Source organism: Pyxicephalus adspersus, chromosome 12, assembly GCF_032062135.1.
Source record: "Pyxicephalus adspersus chromosome 12, UCB_Pads_2.0, whole genome shotgun sequence".
Taxonomy (NCBI): domain Eukaryota; kingdom Metazoa; phylum Chordata; class Amphibia; order Anura; family Pyxicephalidae; genus Pyxicephalus; species Pyxicephalus adspersus.
Window position 1 is genome coordinate 36,616,995 of NC_092869.1, and position 18,916 is coordinate 36,635,910.

General features: G+C 39.4%; 2 protein-coding genes across 2 annotated transcripts in view; both read left to right on the top strand.

Moving 5' to 3' along the window:
- Positions 1-3,862, top strand: part of TDRD9 (tudor domain containing 9) — a 76,885-nt gene extending 73,023 nt beyond the window's left edge. The window contains exon 36 of the mRNA XM_072427853.1: positions 3,549-3,862. Within this exon, the coding sequence (XP_072283954.1) occupies positions 3,549-3,653 (105 nt within the window). The 3' untranslated portion in view covers positions 3,654-3,862. The remainder of the gene's footprint in view (positions 1-3,548) is intronic.
- A 7,794-nt stretch (positions 3,863-11,656) lies between these two features.
- Positions 11,657-18,916, top strand: part of ASPG (asparaginase) — a 38,757-nt gene continuing 31,497 nt past the window's right edge. Inside the window, exon 1 of the mRNA XM_072427520.1 lies at positions 11,657-11,998. Coding sequence (XP_072283621.1) covers positions 11,725-11,998 — 274 coding nt within the window. The 5' untranslated portion in view covers positions 11,657-11,724. The remainder of the gene's footprint in view (positions 11,999-18,916) is intronic.

Sequence of the window (18,916 nt, forward strand, 5' to 3'; positions counted from 1 at the left end):
CTGCATATTGGCTGTATAGTGATTGCCATTAGTCTGGGGTACAGCTTTACTCCTCACATTGTGCTTGTTTAATACTTTCTCAATATACTGAATTTCACTATGTAAAAGACGCTCCCATGTATAGGATGCACCTTGATTTTGGGACCCAAGATTTAGAAAAAAAATAATTTTATTTCATAAAGTTCTTGAACCGTATTGAACTTTTTTCATCAAAGAATCAATACAACTCCTCATCACTGTCAAAACTCTCATCCATATAATGGTTCATTGGCTTATCCTGATCTGTGTCTGATGACAAATCACTGTCTTCATATATATTGCCTAATCCTCTGTTCTATCTATGGCTTTTGAAATGCCACACTTCCTAAATGTCTTGACATAGATCTCAATCTTCAAACTCTCCCAGGATCTTTTCACCTAGGTACAAACTTCTTCTATAGTTGGTTTCTTCACTCTTCCTGCTGGTGTCAAATAGTTCCCAGAAGCCTTCATCCATTGGGTCTCATAGCAGCTTTGTAGGGTTTGTTAATGCTGACATCAAGTGGTTGGAGCTGGGATGTCAAGCCTCCAGGTATGATGGCAAGTTTTGTTTTCTTCTCTGCAGCAGTATTCTTTGTGTTTTCTGTTATGTGTACCCTGAACTGATCAAGCACCAAAAGGGCAGGTTTGCGTAAGAGTCCATCTTGTCCTCTGCTCCAAATGTTCTCAAACCAGATCTTCATCCCATCCTGATCCATCCAACCTATGTCATGAACATGGACAATCGATCTTCGAGGATTGTCTTCTTTTGGCATTGTTTTGCGTTTGAAAATCAGCATAGAAGGCAGCTTGGTTCTTTCGGCACAACAAGCTTGAAGAACTGTATATTAGTTTTTTTCAAGTCCACTTGCATTCACAGTTACAGTCTTTACCTCCTTCTTTTCAACAGTTCTGTTACTTGGTACATCAAATTGAAGGGGACCTCGTCCATATTTGCAATCTGTCCCAACTCAAACTAATGTGTCTTCTGACATTTAATGATAAAACAATGATATTCAAAGACCTTCTGCTGATAGCTTTCAGGCATCTTTTGTGCATGTCTGGTGTGTGTACACATGCTTAGTCCATTTCGTTTCATGAACCTGAAGCACCAATTGTGTCCTCCTATGAATTCAGTAACTTTTTTTTCCACCAGCAATTCTTCTTGGCTTATGCTAAACCATCTTTGTAGACACAGGAATTCTGTTTGCCCTTTGCTCTTCAACACATACATATACCCTCAATTCTCTCTTCAAACCCCGCCTTTTTGACTTGCCTCTCATGGCCTTCTTCTTCTGTGGCATCTTCAGTAAGGTCTCTTCTTCCTGTAGCCAGTTTTGAATTTTTTGATTTTCATTCACTTTTACAAACTGGAACTTTTAGTTTGAATTCAGCACTGTATGAAAATTTTTTCTGAGCCATGGCTTTTTACCCTCCATAGCGTGGTGGGCTGTGTAGGCATCCGTAGCCGTAAAACCCAATAAAAAAAAAAAATTGCGAAAACAGCTAGAGCTATAAAGCATGAATTGCAAGTAAAAAAAAAAAAAAAATCTACCATTGTATAAGACCCTGTTTTTATACCCCAAATTTTTCAAAACAAATTGCGTATTATACATAGGGGAAATACAGTATTTTGGAGAACAAGTGCATCTATGAAATATAAAAAAAAAATGTAAATACTTCTTGTTTACATGGGTGATGATCACCTCCCATTGGTATAATCCTTATGTACAAGGGTCAGACTGATGCCTCTAATAATTTAATTAGTCAAGTTAGATGCATGCTAAGGATGCTTTTCCATTACTCACGCATAATGTTGAGTTTGAACTCTTTTTGGTCATCAGCTATGTGCAATTTTATCCAAAAACCAATAAAGACCTTAGTGACAAACGGGGCAAAGTTTTACAACTGCAAACTTAATTTAAAGAAAGTTAGGATTACATTAAAGTGGTGATTTAATTTTAGTCATTGAAACTTGAGTTAAAAAGCACACTTATTAAATGTTAATGCCAATTGTTTTATTATGAGTTTTATGAAATAGATTATTGAATGTTTTTGAGCTAATAGTCCTTTTTTTAATGAGAGATCTTTCAATCACGGTAGGCTTTCTTCAAATATAACTATCAAAGGTTGTGACCTCTCCCTTATTATATAAAAGCTTGAGCTGTCACCTGTGCTGAGTTGGAAGTAGAGCAGAGACTAATGACGTCTTCAGCCGCTCCATTTTCTATAATTCTGGACGACTTCTATGTGCGCTTATTCATCATTTAGCCCTACTTAACGGGGATCAGTGACAGCTTCCATAGCATGTTGCGATGATTTCCCTTAATTCCGTATTAAAATGAGCAAGAATTTATCCCTGCACTCTTTATATGCTCTCATGAATAGGAGGTAATACTGGATGTGCAGATACCAGAGTATGAGCGTTCTGTTTAGTTGGCTCTAAGTTTAGGTAGTCCATTTTGTTTTACATTTGTATTGTGGAGTATCTTACATTTAAATGGGAAAAGCCTTTGTGAAGCTAAACCAGGTCACCAGACGGGATTAAATGTGTGACACTTGGATTTGGCATTTTATATTTTAATCTTCAGCATTGCCGGGAGATGCTGTTATCAGAATGCATTCAATTTCATAAAGTAATCCTCTTGCTTTGCTGGGTTAGCATGTCCTTCCAATTCCCTCTTAAGGCGGGATTAAATTGGCTCTCAGGAAAACCTGCACTCGAACAGTGCTAATGGCAGGAGGGTGACCAGTATTCAGGAATATGCTTCCCCCTGCCATTTATTTTATCTATTGTTTTTATAAATCCATGGATAAAATGTTCTGTAATGTCTATAAAAAAACAGATAGACTTAAAATTGACACACTTCATAACAACATAGGGGGTTGTATAAGGGGTAGAAATCCGTTCTCAGAATTGTGCCCATGGAAGGAAGGAGTGACTGGAAAAATTTAAAGTGGCGGAAGAAATTAAACTTGACATATCAATATTCTTGCATATATCACTCTTTCCAGCATTCGTTCTGCATTCACCTTTCATTATGTCGGCTTCCCAGTGACAACAGTGCTGTCTACACATACTTCTAACACAAGGCAGATTCAGTGTGATTGCATTGGTTTCATGTGAGCCTGGGAACAGCTTTTCCTGGTTTTGTTCATGTAATGTAGTCAAATAGCGTTTAAATTTCTGCATGTGGATATAAAGATAAGTCCATTCCTCTGACTTTGTTCTTAGCGGAGTGGACTGATTCTAGTGATGTTCGATTCTATTCTACTGATCGCAGTACAGATGCGCCCCTTTAGGCTCCTTTTGCTTGAGGGCTTATATCAATAGAATTTTGATCATGTCAGCCAGGTTTTGGCATTTGTGTATATAGGTATGCAAAACCTGGCTGCAATGCACCTGATAACAAATTCAGAAGAATATTAGATGCCTCTCTCTCTCTAATATTTAAATATACAATCCCTCTAAAGTCATGTAGTTGGTGCTCTTTGTAATTTATTAGATTGTATTTTTTTTCTTTTGTAAGTTGGACACAAGATACCTCATTGGTCATTCAAGAAGACCCGGAGAAGAAGAGGAGGAATATTCCAATGTTTATCAGCTACACAAGTTTGTAGTGTTGAATCCCTAAGAGGAAAACAAAGAAATAGAACGCCTTCCTATTGGAAATTCTGCACGTCACAAAATAGGAAACGGTTAACACTTTATGTTCTGGAAACAAAAGTAACACAGTTGTGGAGTTACTGAAATCAGACGTATTTTTTGTTTTTGTTTTGTTCTTGATTTTGTTCCATGTGATTTGTTATTTTGGTTGTAATAATAAATACCTGGAAAATTGAAGTTTGTAAAAGAATGTTTATAAAATTTATAAAAGTGTCTTTGTCGGTATGACTGTAGTATGAATGGGAATCAAATGCAAGATGAGAAGTTGCCTATGGAAGCTGCTTAATCTGAGACTTAATAGCTGCTGATCTGGAGGAAGTATGAAGATTACCAATTCTGACATCATTGGCTGCAAGCTCAGCTGTGTTTACTACTTCTGCTACTATTTCTCCATTTGTTTCTTGCGTTCTCTCTTCTCCTCCAAATTTGTGAACAGACTAGAAATTGTAATATAGTAAAAAAAAAAAAAAAAAAAAGGAAAGGAGAGGGACCGATCCCTGTATGTATTGCCAACCCCCTGAATACACACTATAAAATATAGAGATTATTTCCCAATAGAATATGGGTTCTTCATAGGGGGTTGTGGCACTGTACTTCTGGCAATATGAGAAATATATAAATATATGTATTTATTTATATAATAACGCAAAGTACAACAAGCAAATCTTTTTTCCTTCCAGGGTTTTATTTTGATGACTCTGCATGACCTGGTAATTGTTGTGTCTGGGACAGGAAGTTATGGCAATTCCAAAATGTAACATTTGTCACAAAGTGCAAGGAAACATTCAAAGATTATTCATGTTTTGTTGCCATGTGTCTGAGAGGGAATTTTGCTTCTTCTTGTCCCAAGAACAATGAGGGGGATATTCCCCCAGTAGGATACACACATAAAACATAAGTAAGTGTTTTATTCATTCCAAACTGTATTTAAAACCAAAACAGAATTTTTTGGATTTAATACTTTAGGTATTTACCTTTTAATATTGAGTGTTTTCTCGGTAGCTTATGTTGCAGCAATGTGTTGGCAATTTTTTTTTTAAATTTATGATAAGGAAAGCATTTGTATATTAATCTGACAGTTTTCTGTAGTGTTACGCCAAAGGGGGTGATTATGTCTGCACATCCAAGCACCCTCTGATTTCAATCACTTCACTTACTGACTTCTCGTTTATGGAGTTCTGGTACTATTGATTCTCTGGTAACCTCAGAAAACAAAATAAGTATTATATTTCTTTAGAATATCTTTTTGAAATGTATTTTTTTTACATACACTGGTCTTTGTGAAGTCTATATCGGATTTGTCACGCTGATGGTTCATCTGTGTAGTTACAAAAAACACTGTGGAATCCTCTGTTCTATACTTACTTACTGAGCCATACCAAGCAATATACTTGGCCGCCATTATGCACAATTGGCACTGCTGACTTTTCTCCAAATTGGGCACAAACATAAGGCAAGTCTTAATTTATATTCTGTGGAAGTGTTCTGCCATCTGCTGGTTGTATGGGGCACTGTAAAAAAATATAATTGCAATTGGTTTAGAGATCTATAGAATGTTTAAGGTACAATGGGCTGCAACAGTAATATCTCTGCAAGCTTTTTATTGTTAAGTAAAATTCATCAGCTTGCCAATTCAAAGAAAATTGAGGGTTCTCATGAAACAAATCTAAAACTACCCTATGCTTGTCCACTGCTCCATTCAGCTGTCATTGAGCTGCTTTTATTTCATGTATTTATGATAATAGTGTTTACACTTCACAATGTCCCAGTGTTTCTATAGAAATGTTATTCCTGTAGTGCAACTGCTCCCCATTTTCTGCCTCTTGGCTAGAGAGATTTTTTTAACCTTTTATTTGTCTAGAAATATAAAGCTACGTTACCATTCAGTTTGCTAAGTAAACATCATTGGTAGAATAACCCAGTTATATTCTAAATTAACGTTTATATTATATGAATGTCTCAGTCAATGTACAAAACAATTTTTGGTAGTATTGTTGCTTTCTTATGGGTTATATATATATGATTATGCTATTTGCAGCTCTCAAGTCATCTCTTGAGGAAGTGGACTGGTTCCACAAAATGCATTGACAAACGACTTGATAATCTTGAGAGAATAATGTAATTTGTTATTTTTATTGTATGTATATTTGTGTATAGTATGTTATGGTAATACATTTTTAATTACCGTATTTTTTGCCGTATAAGACGCACTTTTTCTTCCCCAAAACTTGGGGGGAAAAGTTAGTGCGTCCTATACGACAAATGTGTTAAAAAAAATATTTAAAATATTATACTCACCTGATACCCGATCCTGCGTGTGTCTCTGGCTGCAGCGTGTCTCTCTTCTCTCCTCTGCCAGCATTGTGTTTTCTCCTGTCTGTAAAGCAAAGCGAAAGAAGCCGGCACAGCGCCACCTGCTGTTCCCTGTCCTAACTGCCGTACAATAGAAAAAAAGCACAGAGTGATCAGAAGGGGAATTTGAATGACAGAGTGAACAAAAGGGGATTTTGAATGACACAGAGTGATCAGAAAGGGAATTTGAAAGGTACAGAGTGATCAGAAAGGGAATTTGAATGGCACATGAGTGATCAGAAGGGGAATAATCTTTCAGAATCTTTTTTTCTAGATTTTCCTCCTTTAAAATTGGGTGCGTCTTATATTCCGGAGCGTCTTATACGGCGAAAAATACGGTATATGAGATAAAAGTGTTGGCCACTAAAAGTATGCACTTGTTCTTGACCCAGGGCATTTTACACAAAGCTAAAAAATAACCTAATTGAAATACACTGGCAATATTTAATACAACCTATATTTCTTCCCCACGGCTGCTTCCCTCCCCCTTTTTCTGCAATTCCCTTCTGTCAAAATGACATCTGGGAGTAAATGTGTAAATACAGCAGCTTGAAAAAGTGCACAGACAAGGTTTAAAAAACCCTGTTCATGCCTGAAATAGAAATACAAAGCAAAGTTGTTACCTTTGTGTCTACTCCTCTTCATTCATTTGATAAAAGCAACAGATGAGTGTGAGAAGCTTGTGTCCTTCCACTTGGGTGACTGGTAACGTTACTCCACCAATCAATACAGAGAACTTTCATGTGGACAACGGACTTCTGTGGTGGGAATCAAAGTTTATGTGGTCTTGTATGCAGGAAAGGTGCATTTTAACAAAATGATTAGAAATCTGGGCAGAGGTATTTTGGGAGATAAGAAACATAAATAAGATAATGTATTTCTGTCCATAGTTTGTTTAATCAGGTATTGGTAAATAAACTGGTCAATAGCAGAAATGTATTATTGTTCTGGTGCTCCTGTACATCCAATACACAGAGGTGAGAGCTGAAGTTAGTTATGTTTTTTATATGTTTTTTTTTACTATATGTTTGTTTTTGTTTTTTTGTTTTGCATACAAACATTTAATGAATATCAACGTTTTTGTATGGTGTAGTTTGTAGCGGTTTCTGTGTTCATTGGGAAGATTCATGTTTTCTATTTGTTCTGGTGGCCATTGTAACCAGAACAGAAAGTGGTTTTCAAAATTTTTACTTTTTTCCAATATTAGCTGCCTAAAGCTATGTACATGTCACATGATTTTCGTTCAGGACCAGAAAGACTATTTGTCTTGGAAGACAATTTATTGTCATAGCGGCCAATGTACTGTTATTGTAATCCCTGGTGGATTGACAAACGACATCCCCTGTTATTTCCTATGGAGGTGAGCACACTGGGGTACCGCTTGCTTTCCCTCCTCCTCCACTCTGTAGTGCAAAATTAGGCTTTGCTTGTTTATTTATCTGTCACAGAAAACGGTCACAAAAGATCATCTCCAGCAACAGTAATGCAAAGTTTGTCTGGGGCTTTTTTCTCCAGAAGTTTTCATTAGTTTTTGGGTTGTTGCTGGAATATTGATAAAAAATTATTTAACTAGATAAAGGATAATGGTAGAAAATGTTTAATATATGTCCAGTAATATGGCTAAAATATTGAAATTCAACCACTCTGCATCCTCAAAGTATTGAATGTTATAAGTGATGGAGCAGTATAATCAGGTACAAATAATTTCCCTTAAAAAGGACTATGTCAACCCCAAAAAAAGAGAAAAGGGGTTCTTTTAGGCCATGCTTTTTATATAGTGTGTTCAGTGCTACACTTCATAGAATACATTAACACATTAATCAGAATATTTACACAGGAAATCTGTCCGTGTGGCAAAAATGAAATGCTCCACCAGTATTGAACTAGACATAGGTAACCTAAGTTAGGTAACAGTAGCAGACCCGACATTGCCTAAAATCTTTCAGGTTTGCTTGTGTCTGTTGCTCTCAACAGACACAAGCAAACAAGAAATTGAGGATATATCACCCCAGTGGGGAGCACAGAGAATAGTGCAAACAATGGGCATAAACTTTCCCCACCCCAGCAGAGAAACAAAACTTCCCAGCTTTAGTTCCATTTCATTGAAGTATTACCATATTCTTGGTGTCAAAGTTGCAGTGGATGAATATTTCAGTTATTAATGGTGTTTTGTGGGCATTTAATTTAGAGGTGGAAGGTCAAACACAAAATAATGTCCAATGTTGTAGATGTATTAAGGATGTTCATTCTGTACCCCCCCCCCCCCCTATTTCTACAGATCCAGAAACTGGAGGTATTTGCACTTCTCTCAGCCATAGACATTTTAGCCAATATTGTTTTGCCTTTGAGGCAGATTAGCTCTCCTTTGAATGACTATGCTCTGGTAATTATTCAAGCCGAATACAAAATGAAAATCGTTCAAGCGAAAGATAAAGTCAAATAAAATGTGTCAGTCCTTAAATGGGGTTGATTGAGGGCTATCAGGACCTGAGGCTGTGTCATCTCCAAAGAACAAAGCTCAAGTGACACAAACACGATTCTAGACTGGATGACATTTTAAAGACACGTGTGTAGCAAATTCACAGCTTGTTAGGAATCTTTTACTTTGTTAAAATATTTTATGCTTATGGTGGAAAATCATTTGTTTTGTCTTTTATTGAAAGGAAAGAGGCTGGCACAGCTCTTAGAATATCGGGTTGTCCGGCTTTAACACCTCTCCTGACTTCCTCTCTCTTTCCTCTCAGAACGGCCATACATCTTTGTGGAGTAGAATAAACAAGGTGCTGGAAATACTCCTCAGGGATTTTGGTCTATATTAACGTCATAGTGTCACACGGCTGCTGCACATTCATGATGCAAATCTCTCATCACACCACATCCCAAAGATGACTACAGGTAGTCCCCGGGCTAAGGACATCCAACATAAGGACAGCTCCTTGATACAAACGGGCTTCCCTGCTTGCTACTGTGCAGGACAGAGGCTGGAGGGGGGTGTTTCATGACTTGCAGAAGAAATCATTTGCTATACACAGTTGAGGTTGTGGTGATCTTAAAGACTTCTGCAAGCTCTTGGGTAACTCTTTAATCACCAGGACAAACTGCAGTTGTTTCTTTTTGCGAATCAAAGCACAGCTTGCTCCAGAAGTTAATGAATGTCTGGCTCCATATATGTTTTTTGTTTTTGCTTTGTGATTAACTCAGTGAGGATATTATACAGTAACTGACACCACGCTGCCTAATATTATGTTGGGACAAACATCTGTCCTAACTGCATTTATTAAAATAATGTAGCTGTTCTAACTTACATACAAATTCAACTCAAGAACAAACCTACAGACCCTATCTCGTATCTAACCCGGAGACTATCTGTATTGGTTTGAGATTTGGTGTCTGTTGAGGCCATTTGTGTCAAGTGAACTCCTTGTCATGTTCAAGAAACCAGTGTGAGATCATTGGAACTCTGTGATATGACACATTATCTGCTGGAAGTAATCATTACAAGTATACTGCCATCATAAAGGGATGAACATGGTCAGCCACAATAATAAGGTTGTTTGTGACATTTAAATGATGCTTAGTTGGTACTAAGAAGCCCCAACGTGTGCCAAGAAAATATCCCCTGACCATTTACTAGACGCCACAAACACCAACCTGGTCTGGCTAGATGGATCCATGTTTCCATGTTGTTGATGTCAAATTCTGACTCTGCCATCCAAAAGTTGCAGCATAAATCAGAACTGATCAGGCCAGGTAACAAATTTCAGAACTTCTCTTGTGGAATTTTCAGGAAAATGTAGCCTCAGGTGCCCCGTTCAACAGACGGGAGTGGCACTTGGTGTGTTCTTGTGCTACTGTAGCTCATTTACTATAGTTGATGTTATGCATTCAGAGATCTCCATTTCTTGGTTGTAGAAAGTGGCTGGATTTCTGTTTTATTTTTTCTATTAAATATTAAACAGGATTTATATGGCGCCAACATGTTACCCAGCGCTGTACAATAACTAGGGGTTGCAAATGACGGTCAGATACAAGCAGTGACACAGGAGAAGGAGAGCACCCTGCCCAGGAGAGCTTACAATCTAAGAGAATGCTTGATCTAGACTGCCAATAATGAGGCATTTTCGCCCTGAGAAACTGCCACGCGCTGGATAATCCCACATCACACCATTCTTTGTAACCTCTAGTGATAATTGTGTCCAATTCCTAGCAGTTTCTGAAATACTCAGACCAGCCTGCCTGGCACCAAAAATCATTCCATAATCAAAGTCACTATAATTGCCTTTCAACCCCATTCTGATGCTCGGTTTAAACTTCAATAGGTTGTCTCACTGGTGTCAACATTCCAAAACCCTCTGATTTGCTGCCATGTATTTGGGGGATTAGATCTTTGTGTTAACAAGCAGTGTAACACATGTACCTAATAAAGTGGCCAGTGAATTTGTGTGTTTATATACCCATACATACAAAACCAGGGTAACCATTAGGAAAATAAATATTTTAAAGCACCACCATAGTTTCCATGACATGTAAAATTAATAACTTGTATACTTAAAGTGAGGAGTAAAAAAATGTGACCAGGCAGGTGTTTTATTGCAGAAAGGATGGCTGATATCCTATCTCCAATAAAATAAAAATACCTGCCTGATTGCTATATCTCTCTCTCTCTCATCATTCTTCTGTCTATCATTCTTTGTCATTCTATCCATCCTCACCTTTCCTTTTGCTGCCATTTTCTCTCAGTCCTGCATGCTCTAGGTTCTGTCCCTTTATAATACCTGGTCTGGTCTGCATTATGTAATTTCTGCACAGGAATTCCTTCATTCAGGCAGCCAGGTGGGATGCCAGAATTCTGGCATCATTCAATGCACCTAATGTATTCTATGTACAGTGTGTGTCTGAGATTCCATTTAGGCAGGTAAGTATTTATTGCAGAATAAATATGACATAACTCCTCCTAAATATGTTCCAGCTCCAGGTGCCACCATCATCCTTCTTTCGGCTATCTTGATTGGCTGTGCTGGAGTTCATGTATCCTGGCGTGTGTGAGGGAAGCTGGGATTACCGAGGTTTGGTGCCAGAAACCCAGAGGAGGGATCAGACAGGTAGGAGACTGGAATTGTTTGCCTCCCTCCTGTGCTCTCATGATGGGGCCCTGACTGAGGCTACCATGACCCCCTCTCTTCAAACAGACCCATCATGAATTCTATTTGCTGTAAATGAACCCAAACTGTGGTGTGGGTCCTGGTCTGTGATGATCCCAGGAGTGGGGTTGCAGACTTATTTTGGAGGGTCTTCCACCATGATTTCCAGGTATGGAATCTTTGCTATCAGTTCTGCCATGGATTGTACTGATGTGATATTAATCTCAGGCTTCAGTATTTAGCAGGTCTGCTCTGCAGCTTTGCCTGACCTGTTAGGTTTTGTGAAGACTGAGGCCAAGCAAGTAGCATTTTCAGATTGTCAGTATTGTGTGTGTGGCCCTGAATTGCCATTGATCATCACACTGGCTGATGATGGGTGATAACCATCCTCCTCCCACCTACCTGATTGGTCCCTGGGTAGGGGGCGTTCCTGTGTAGGGGTGTGTGTGCGCCGCACACGTGACCACACAGGCTGTTTACCCCACACGTGTGGTGAGTGCGGGGGCGGGGCGGCTCAGTCTCTGGTGGCAGTAACAAGCGCTCGTCATGGAGGAGGAAGACAGAAATGGCATCCCCCGATCTACCTCGGTGTCCCGGCTCTCCAAGGCCCTGTCACACACCCACCTGGACCTGCTGGAGCAAGAAGCCGCCGGCCTGGGGCAGAGCACCCCCCGGGTGTCACAGAGTACCCGCAAGAGGAAGCTGTCCAAGAGCCAGAGCTTGTCCGGATCCCTGGAGAGCCTGAGCGGCCTGGGCAGCGAGGCCAGAGTGCTGGTGGTGAACACCGGAGGGACCATCGGCATGATGTACCAGAATGAAGGTGTGTACCGGCAGGGGGCGGGGCTGAGCATCACACGGTACCGGCCCGTTATAGGCACACCGAGCATCCCATGTGACCCGGGGGGGGGTCTGATATTACATTACAAGGTTACATTTTCTAACATTACTAAGCTTCCACTTTGGCCTCAGGTAGATAATATTAAACAGGATTTATATAGCCAACATATTACGCAGCAGCGCTGTACATTAAATAATAATTATTGCAGACCTGATGACCTTCTCTTACATCATCCTGGTCCAGCCAATCAGGACGGTCAGAGCTCAGAACAAGGAAGAAGATGGCAGCGCCCGCTAGGTTTAGTTTTACTTAAAGGAGAAATAATGTTTCACTTTTCATTTTGTATAATCGCTTTCCTTTAGTAATGCGACTTACCAGCTGATTGCTTTGAGTTTCTGGCAAAATGTCAGCTTTAGCTGCCCAGGAAACCCAGCTTCCCTTGTATGTGCTGGGATGATTTATGGTTATGTCACATCAGCATCGCCTAAGATCACCCAGATGGGGAAGAATTAAAGGAATCTGGCTGCTTGGGGTGCTGGATCCAATGGTAATGGTTATCCAATGGTAAGGGAGACAAACAATACACATAGCAGCTCATGCAAAGGTTGGTTTTACCCATAAGCCCCTGGAGTTTCCGGTAATGTCATTTGCCAATGCAAAAAACAAAAACGAGTTGGTCTTGCTTTTTTTGTGCATTTTGTAGTGTGAAGCAAACCTCAGGCTTTCGAATCTATTGTCCTTGTGTGGCCGCTGTATTGATGTGTGAATATATTGTACAGGATGCCTGTTACCTGACCATTATCTTCCGTCTCTGCATATGAACAGACATTGCTGGAGAGACTCTGTACACCTCTCTTATGCTAATTAATGTTTATTCACCTCTCATTTCTTTCTGATTTTTTTTTTTTTTTACCAAGGCTTAGCTCCAGGATAAATAAACTTCCCCCACTCTGCATGGGTTTAATGCCTCCTTATGAAAGGAGCCTTAGGAAACAGGTTTGTCTATCTCACGCTCGCGTGGCAGCGGGCATGCCTCTTCCTAGCACCCTGGGTTGTAGGGACCACTCAGCGTCCTTCCCCTACAGAGTATGAATATTGGCTCTGCATCATAGGGGAGAGCGCCAGTCCACAGCCTGAGACCAGTTGCAGGAAGATCATATTATGGTCACCTAGGCCTGAGCAGTCATTTCACCCTTGCACTATGGGGGTAGCTATTCTGGAATAAAGCTTTAAAAGCCATCTCTCATCTCCAATCAGGGGATTTTGCCTAGGCTGAGCTGTCTCCAGTCAGCTGCAGGCCTCAAGAAGTGTATTTTCAGTCTCCTCTCCCTTAGTGATCAGACTGAGACATTGCAGATTGGGTTTTCATCAACTGTCATGTCGGCTTGCAAAACAGACTGCTGGGGTGGATGCTGCGGGGTGTTTCTTGTTCCCCCCCTTTCATAGAACAGAACAGCGCTGTCTGCACATCCCTTGTTTGGTCTGATGCAAATAGTCCTAACAGATCGTGTCTAGAGAATTTAATTGAAAACGTGATGAAAAAAAAAATAAGACCAGCCTGTTGGTATTTGGCCATTGCTATGTGCTGGTACCCATGTGACCATCCTCTAACATGCATTCTGATTCTTTGGGTATGAATCAACCTACAATGTACTTTATTACACATGACTTTTACATATATAAAAAATTAATCACTGAGGAGCTTTGTGCTAAACTGCAGCAAAGTTTTGGCTTAGTGTCCCCCCCCCTTCCCTTCCCAGCAGTGCTTTACCTAATTTTAGTCTTACCTGTTAGATTCCTGTTTTGTATCCTCTGCCTTTGTTGTATAGCCGTCTTTTAATATACAGTGTGTGGCTTTGTGTCAGACCTTCCTGTAAGATAAGTAAAACCATTGAATCCACATAAGTCTCTTAGCACCCCCACCCCTCACATCCTAATTCACCTTTCCTTTTTGTTGTTTGTGTAGCATGTAAAATGGTTTGTTAGCTGGCTGGAATTCCTGCAGGTAATTTGAATGGCGTGTTATAGTGTTCTATCATTTTCTATTGCTGGCCGATATGGTCTGTCAGTCCAAACCAATAATTTATAGCACCGGATTCACCGGGTTCTACTTATTCTGCTCCAATCGTTTCTCCATAAGAAAATAAAACGCACAAAAAGGTAATTTGGGGGCAGAAAAGTTCTGCTGGGTACTTGGGGCACAGTGTGGACAGAATTGGGAGGAACAAAGTTTTTAAATCCCAACTCTGTACTAAATGTTTGTTTTGTCGCAAATCTCCAGGGTAAATAACCTTCAGTTTCATTGAATTGGGAGGCTGAAAACATATTGTGATTGCAGGGTGTTTGGACCTTCCCTCAGGCAGAAGGTGTCACCACGCTGCTCTTTGGGTCACTGGCCTGAAACTTGTATGCAGATTAGGAAAACAGGAAAAGGTAAATTCTGCACCCATGTTACAGGTCAGTTCAGTATCAAAGGCCAGGGATCTGCATGACAACCATGAAATTCACTTTACTATAGCAGTGGGTTCTATCTTATGAACCAGTTACAGGCTGGATGCACCAATAAATTCCACACTCATAATGTTTTCAGATGGCAAGTTAAAGAAAAACTTTACCCGCCCTTTTCTTATCATGGAAGTAGTAAAGATAATGAAGAATTCAAAGCAGCATGTGCTTACTGACCATAAAGGATAACTTCACGTATGTATACAAAACATGTCATCATCATCATGGTATTCATTAACCTAAATACCCCGTAAAGTTTTTTTTCATGCCTTTCTGCACTCCACCAGATCTCCCCAAATCCCCCTGCCAGCATTTCATGTCTAAGGCCAGGTACACACGACTCCCGACAGATCAACAATTATGCACAAATATTTTGAACGATCGTATTGTGCACAATTCTGTACATGCTGTAACAATACGATCGTTCAAATATTATCCACGCAGAACCATCCACAAACACTACACGACCGTACACACAATAGATAGCGAATGATCGTTGTCCAATCAGATCCACTGCGACAGTCGTTAGTTTCCAGCGATATTCCTCGTTAACCTGCGTCCTTGTTCACTTTTTTTTGTTAACGATTTTTGGACGCATGGTTGTTAGTAGTTCGTTTCCAATGATCATTATTGCACGTGTGTATGTAGCCTCAGTAACAGCTACCCACAGTTCTGCCCCTGGGTTCAGGCAGTATATGTACAAAGCAAGGCTGATTGATAATTATCGGGGGTTTGCATCTGTAGGTCTGTGTTTATCTGTGACAGTTGCAAGGAATTATTATGTTCAGGTCCTCATCAGTCAATGAACAGTTATGTTTGATAACATTACAGCATAAGTGTCAGTTTACGCTGAACTTATTTTTAGCACGGTTATCCTTAAATGCTTCCCCAGCAATCCTGCCAAATGTTATACTCACCACTTGCTGGAGGTGGATAATTTTTTAAAGAGTGTGTGGACAAAATTAACATGAGTAGATCTCCGAGTACATTTTCCTTGCTTCATCCCCATAAAATTACTGCAAGTGCAGAAAGACGTTTGTTCCTGCTTTCTGTTGTAAGCAGACAAAACAGTGACTATAAAGATCCTGCCCGCATGGTCTGTGTAGGCAAAGGGCTCTTGTAGATGTAGATCTGGAGGAAGATCTATAGTGCTTGCTGATTCCTCCTATTGGTCCTTATATCATTTTTAAAAACTTGCTATGTTCTGCATAACCAGATATCTAATATTAAAATTAGATATTTGCCTATTTAACCCATTGCAACCCAACCTCCTTTCCAGTTGCAAAGTATTTCTCCATCACAGGAAGTCCTCCGACTTCCAATATGAATGACACCCAATGTCCTTTCATTGTTTTTCTATGCAAAGCAGTTTAATAGTTATTATTGAGTTAAGATATTTTACTTGGACATTTTTTTGACTGTCCTGACCCCTCTTACACAAAATTTTTTGTCCCTGGGGTAGTGATAGTGTGATTTTTTTCATGAGATTCAGTAAGGAGATATGACAGTTTTGTTAATCATTTAAGCCTGTTTCCCTCTTCAGGTTGTGTTTGGCATATTCTTATCTGTTTTTGTGATAGGGTTTTGCTCAATATTTGTTTAGTTATCTTGATTGGCAGAATGTTGGCACCTGCCTTTACGTGTTATTTTTGGCACTCTGTTTTGTTGTAAAATTAGTGATTATGTTGCATCATGTATAAACTGTTTAAATAAGAGAAAACCTATATACATATATTCACTCATATAGGCAGGCGCATGTGCGCACTCATATGGGCGGGCACATGTGCGCACTCCTGCAGTGTAGTACTCATGTGGACAGACCCCCAGCCCATATACTGTCACATGAGAAGGAGAGTGAGCTGAGCACATTGCAAATGCTGAATTTCTGAAAATCAATATTTTTATACAGTTATCAGCTGTTTCCCAATGCAGTGGGCAGTGCTAAAAAAGATAGCAGCAGACACATGATAAACTAACCACAACAACACTAGTTGTGTTATCTATTGTACAAGTTTTCTGGCAAAAAAGAAAATATACTTGTTTAGTCCATTTATGTCCCCAGCATACCCACCCCAGCTACAATACTTGCAGAATAGGATTGTTGGTGCCTTTTGCTTTTAGATCAGTTCTGTTGTGAACAGTTATGTGTTGAAGGCTGAGCTTAAAGTAAGAGTGGCATGTTTTTGGTGGGGATATCTTTCATATCATAATGTTCATGTGTAGAGTTTGTAATGTTAAGTTTTTAGATTTGCCTCTACAGGATGCAAACACTTTGTTAGCTTTAAAAGGGGGAGTATTGTTTTTCAGTGCCTTGGTCTATTCATAGACTTCCTAGGCAGCTTTACTGACTGGCACAGTGTGAAATGCTTCAGACTTGTTTTTCCCTTTCTCATGTTGGAAGGCAGTGAATTCAAAGCAGTGACCCACCATTCCATGGTTCCCACACTTCATATACTGCTCCCTTTAGCAATCAGTAGGGATTGAAGTGTAAGCTTGTTGCTTGAGTAGTAGTGTACAATGAACTCTTCGAGTGACAGTTCTGATTGGCTCTGTGCTGTCACATGCTCCTACATCATACCAGACTCTTTTTTTTTGCAGCCGCTGCTAAGCGGAGTGGGAGGAAAAAAATTAGGGAATATGCCACGTGGAAGGGTTTTGTTAAAGTTCAGATTATGTTAGACTAAGATTTATATTAAATTAAACTATCTGTAGTAGTCTACAGATGGTCTCTTGGTTGTCCACTGATAATGAAAATTTAAGTATTAATCAGCAATTTTGTCATTGTTCATTGATAGTTTATATATAATTACTTAAAAGGCAAAAATGTGATCAGTGTAATACTGAACCCCAAGATGGGGCATATCATTCTATGGGAATTTTGTATTTCATTTGGTGGCCATAAACAAGATTGGAGACATGCTTAGTGTTAGGCTAGGTACGCACGTGCAATAATTGTCGTTAGAAAACGAACGACTAACAGTTATTCACAGTTATTTTAAACGATCGTATTTTGCACAATTCTGTACATACGATTCAAATCAATCCACCAATAATGTACACACGCTAGATACGATCGTTAGAACGATGCAGGAAGTGACATTTAAAGGAGAAAGTGTACTGCAGAACACTGAATGACCGTACACACAATAGGTAGCGAATGATCGGTGCCCAATCAGATCCGCCGGGACGGTCGTTCATTTCCAGCGACAGTCCTCCTTTATCGGCGTCATTGTGCACTTTTTTTTATTAATGATTATCAGACCAACGGTCGTTAGTCGTTCATCTCCAACGATAATTATTGCATGTGTGTACTCAGCTTAAGGGTTGTGCCTGTTTTCACAAACATTGTGATAACATTTTTTATTATCTTTCTCTATCTGCTTTTTGTTGTATAATAATCCACAGTCTAATAAATGTTTATAACCAGATGACATTGCTCAGACCTTCATCTGTTTACACTCCGTATGTGGGAAGTTTCAAGGTGTCAGTATGCTATACATTCCGATGTGTATCATGTGGTGACTTAAGTTACAAATTTGTCTCAACACGGCCACAAAAATAATAGAAAATACTCGAAGGGTTTACAGGCACTCCTCCATCAACTTGTACTGAATTCCTTTTTCCTACAAAGGTTCTACATACCCATGTATTATGATTTTCATGATCCCTAATTTTGTTGGCTTGCTTGACTGGACACATGATAAAAACAAAACAAAAAGATAAAAGCAACCTTCCGATATCAAATATTATCTGATAAACTTTGAAAGCTGCAAGCGTTGTCAGTGCTCCCATATTTGCAACTATTAATCTGGTTCTCAGTCCATCTGATGTAATTTGTCTGCAAGTTTGTACATTGGAATGAGTTTCATAACATTCTACACGACAAACGTGTCTGGAGGAAAGAATTTCTCAGTATACACTATGAGTAATAAGTTTATAACAGGAGTGTTGTATTCACATGCCCTGTCTGATGCAACAAAGTTTGTCTTTACAGCAGACCCATCACCAACGTCAATTTTTCAGGCACAGAATATTCCTTGTGTGTTTTTTTTATCCTACACTTTACCAATAAATAGCAGTATTTTAGTCACAGTCTAGTAAAGTCATAATGTGAGATATGATTGCGTGTCTCTCGCTCATAATGGCAAAGGAAGGAGGGAGAAGTAGGTTGGTCAGGTTTAAGTAACTTGTTTATGCAGCTCTCATTTTATATTCAAAGTTTCAGAGCATTTCATATTCAATTCTGCAGTGTTTTACTCATACATATGTTGGCCTCATAGAATCTTGTTTTTTCAGAGTCTGAGTGGGACGTTTCACACTAAGTGAATCAATGTATAGAACGTGCACATCTAGGAATTCTGTGGGCAAAAAAACACTTTGTACCAATGCCAGCAA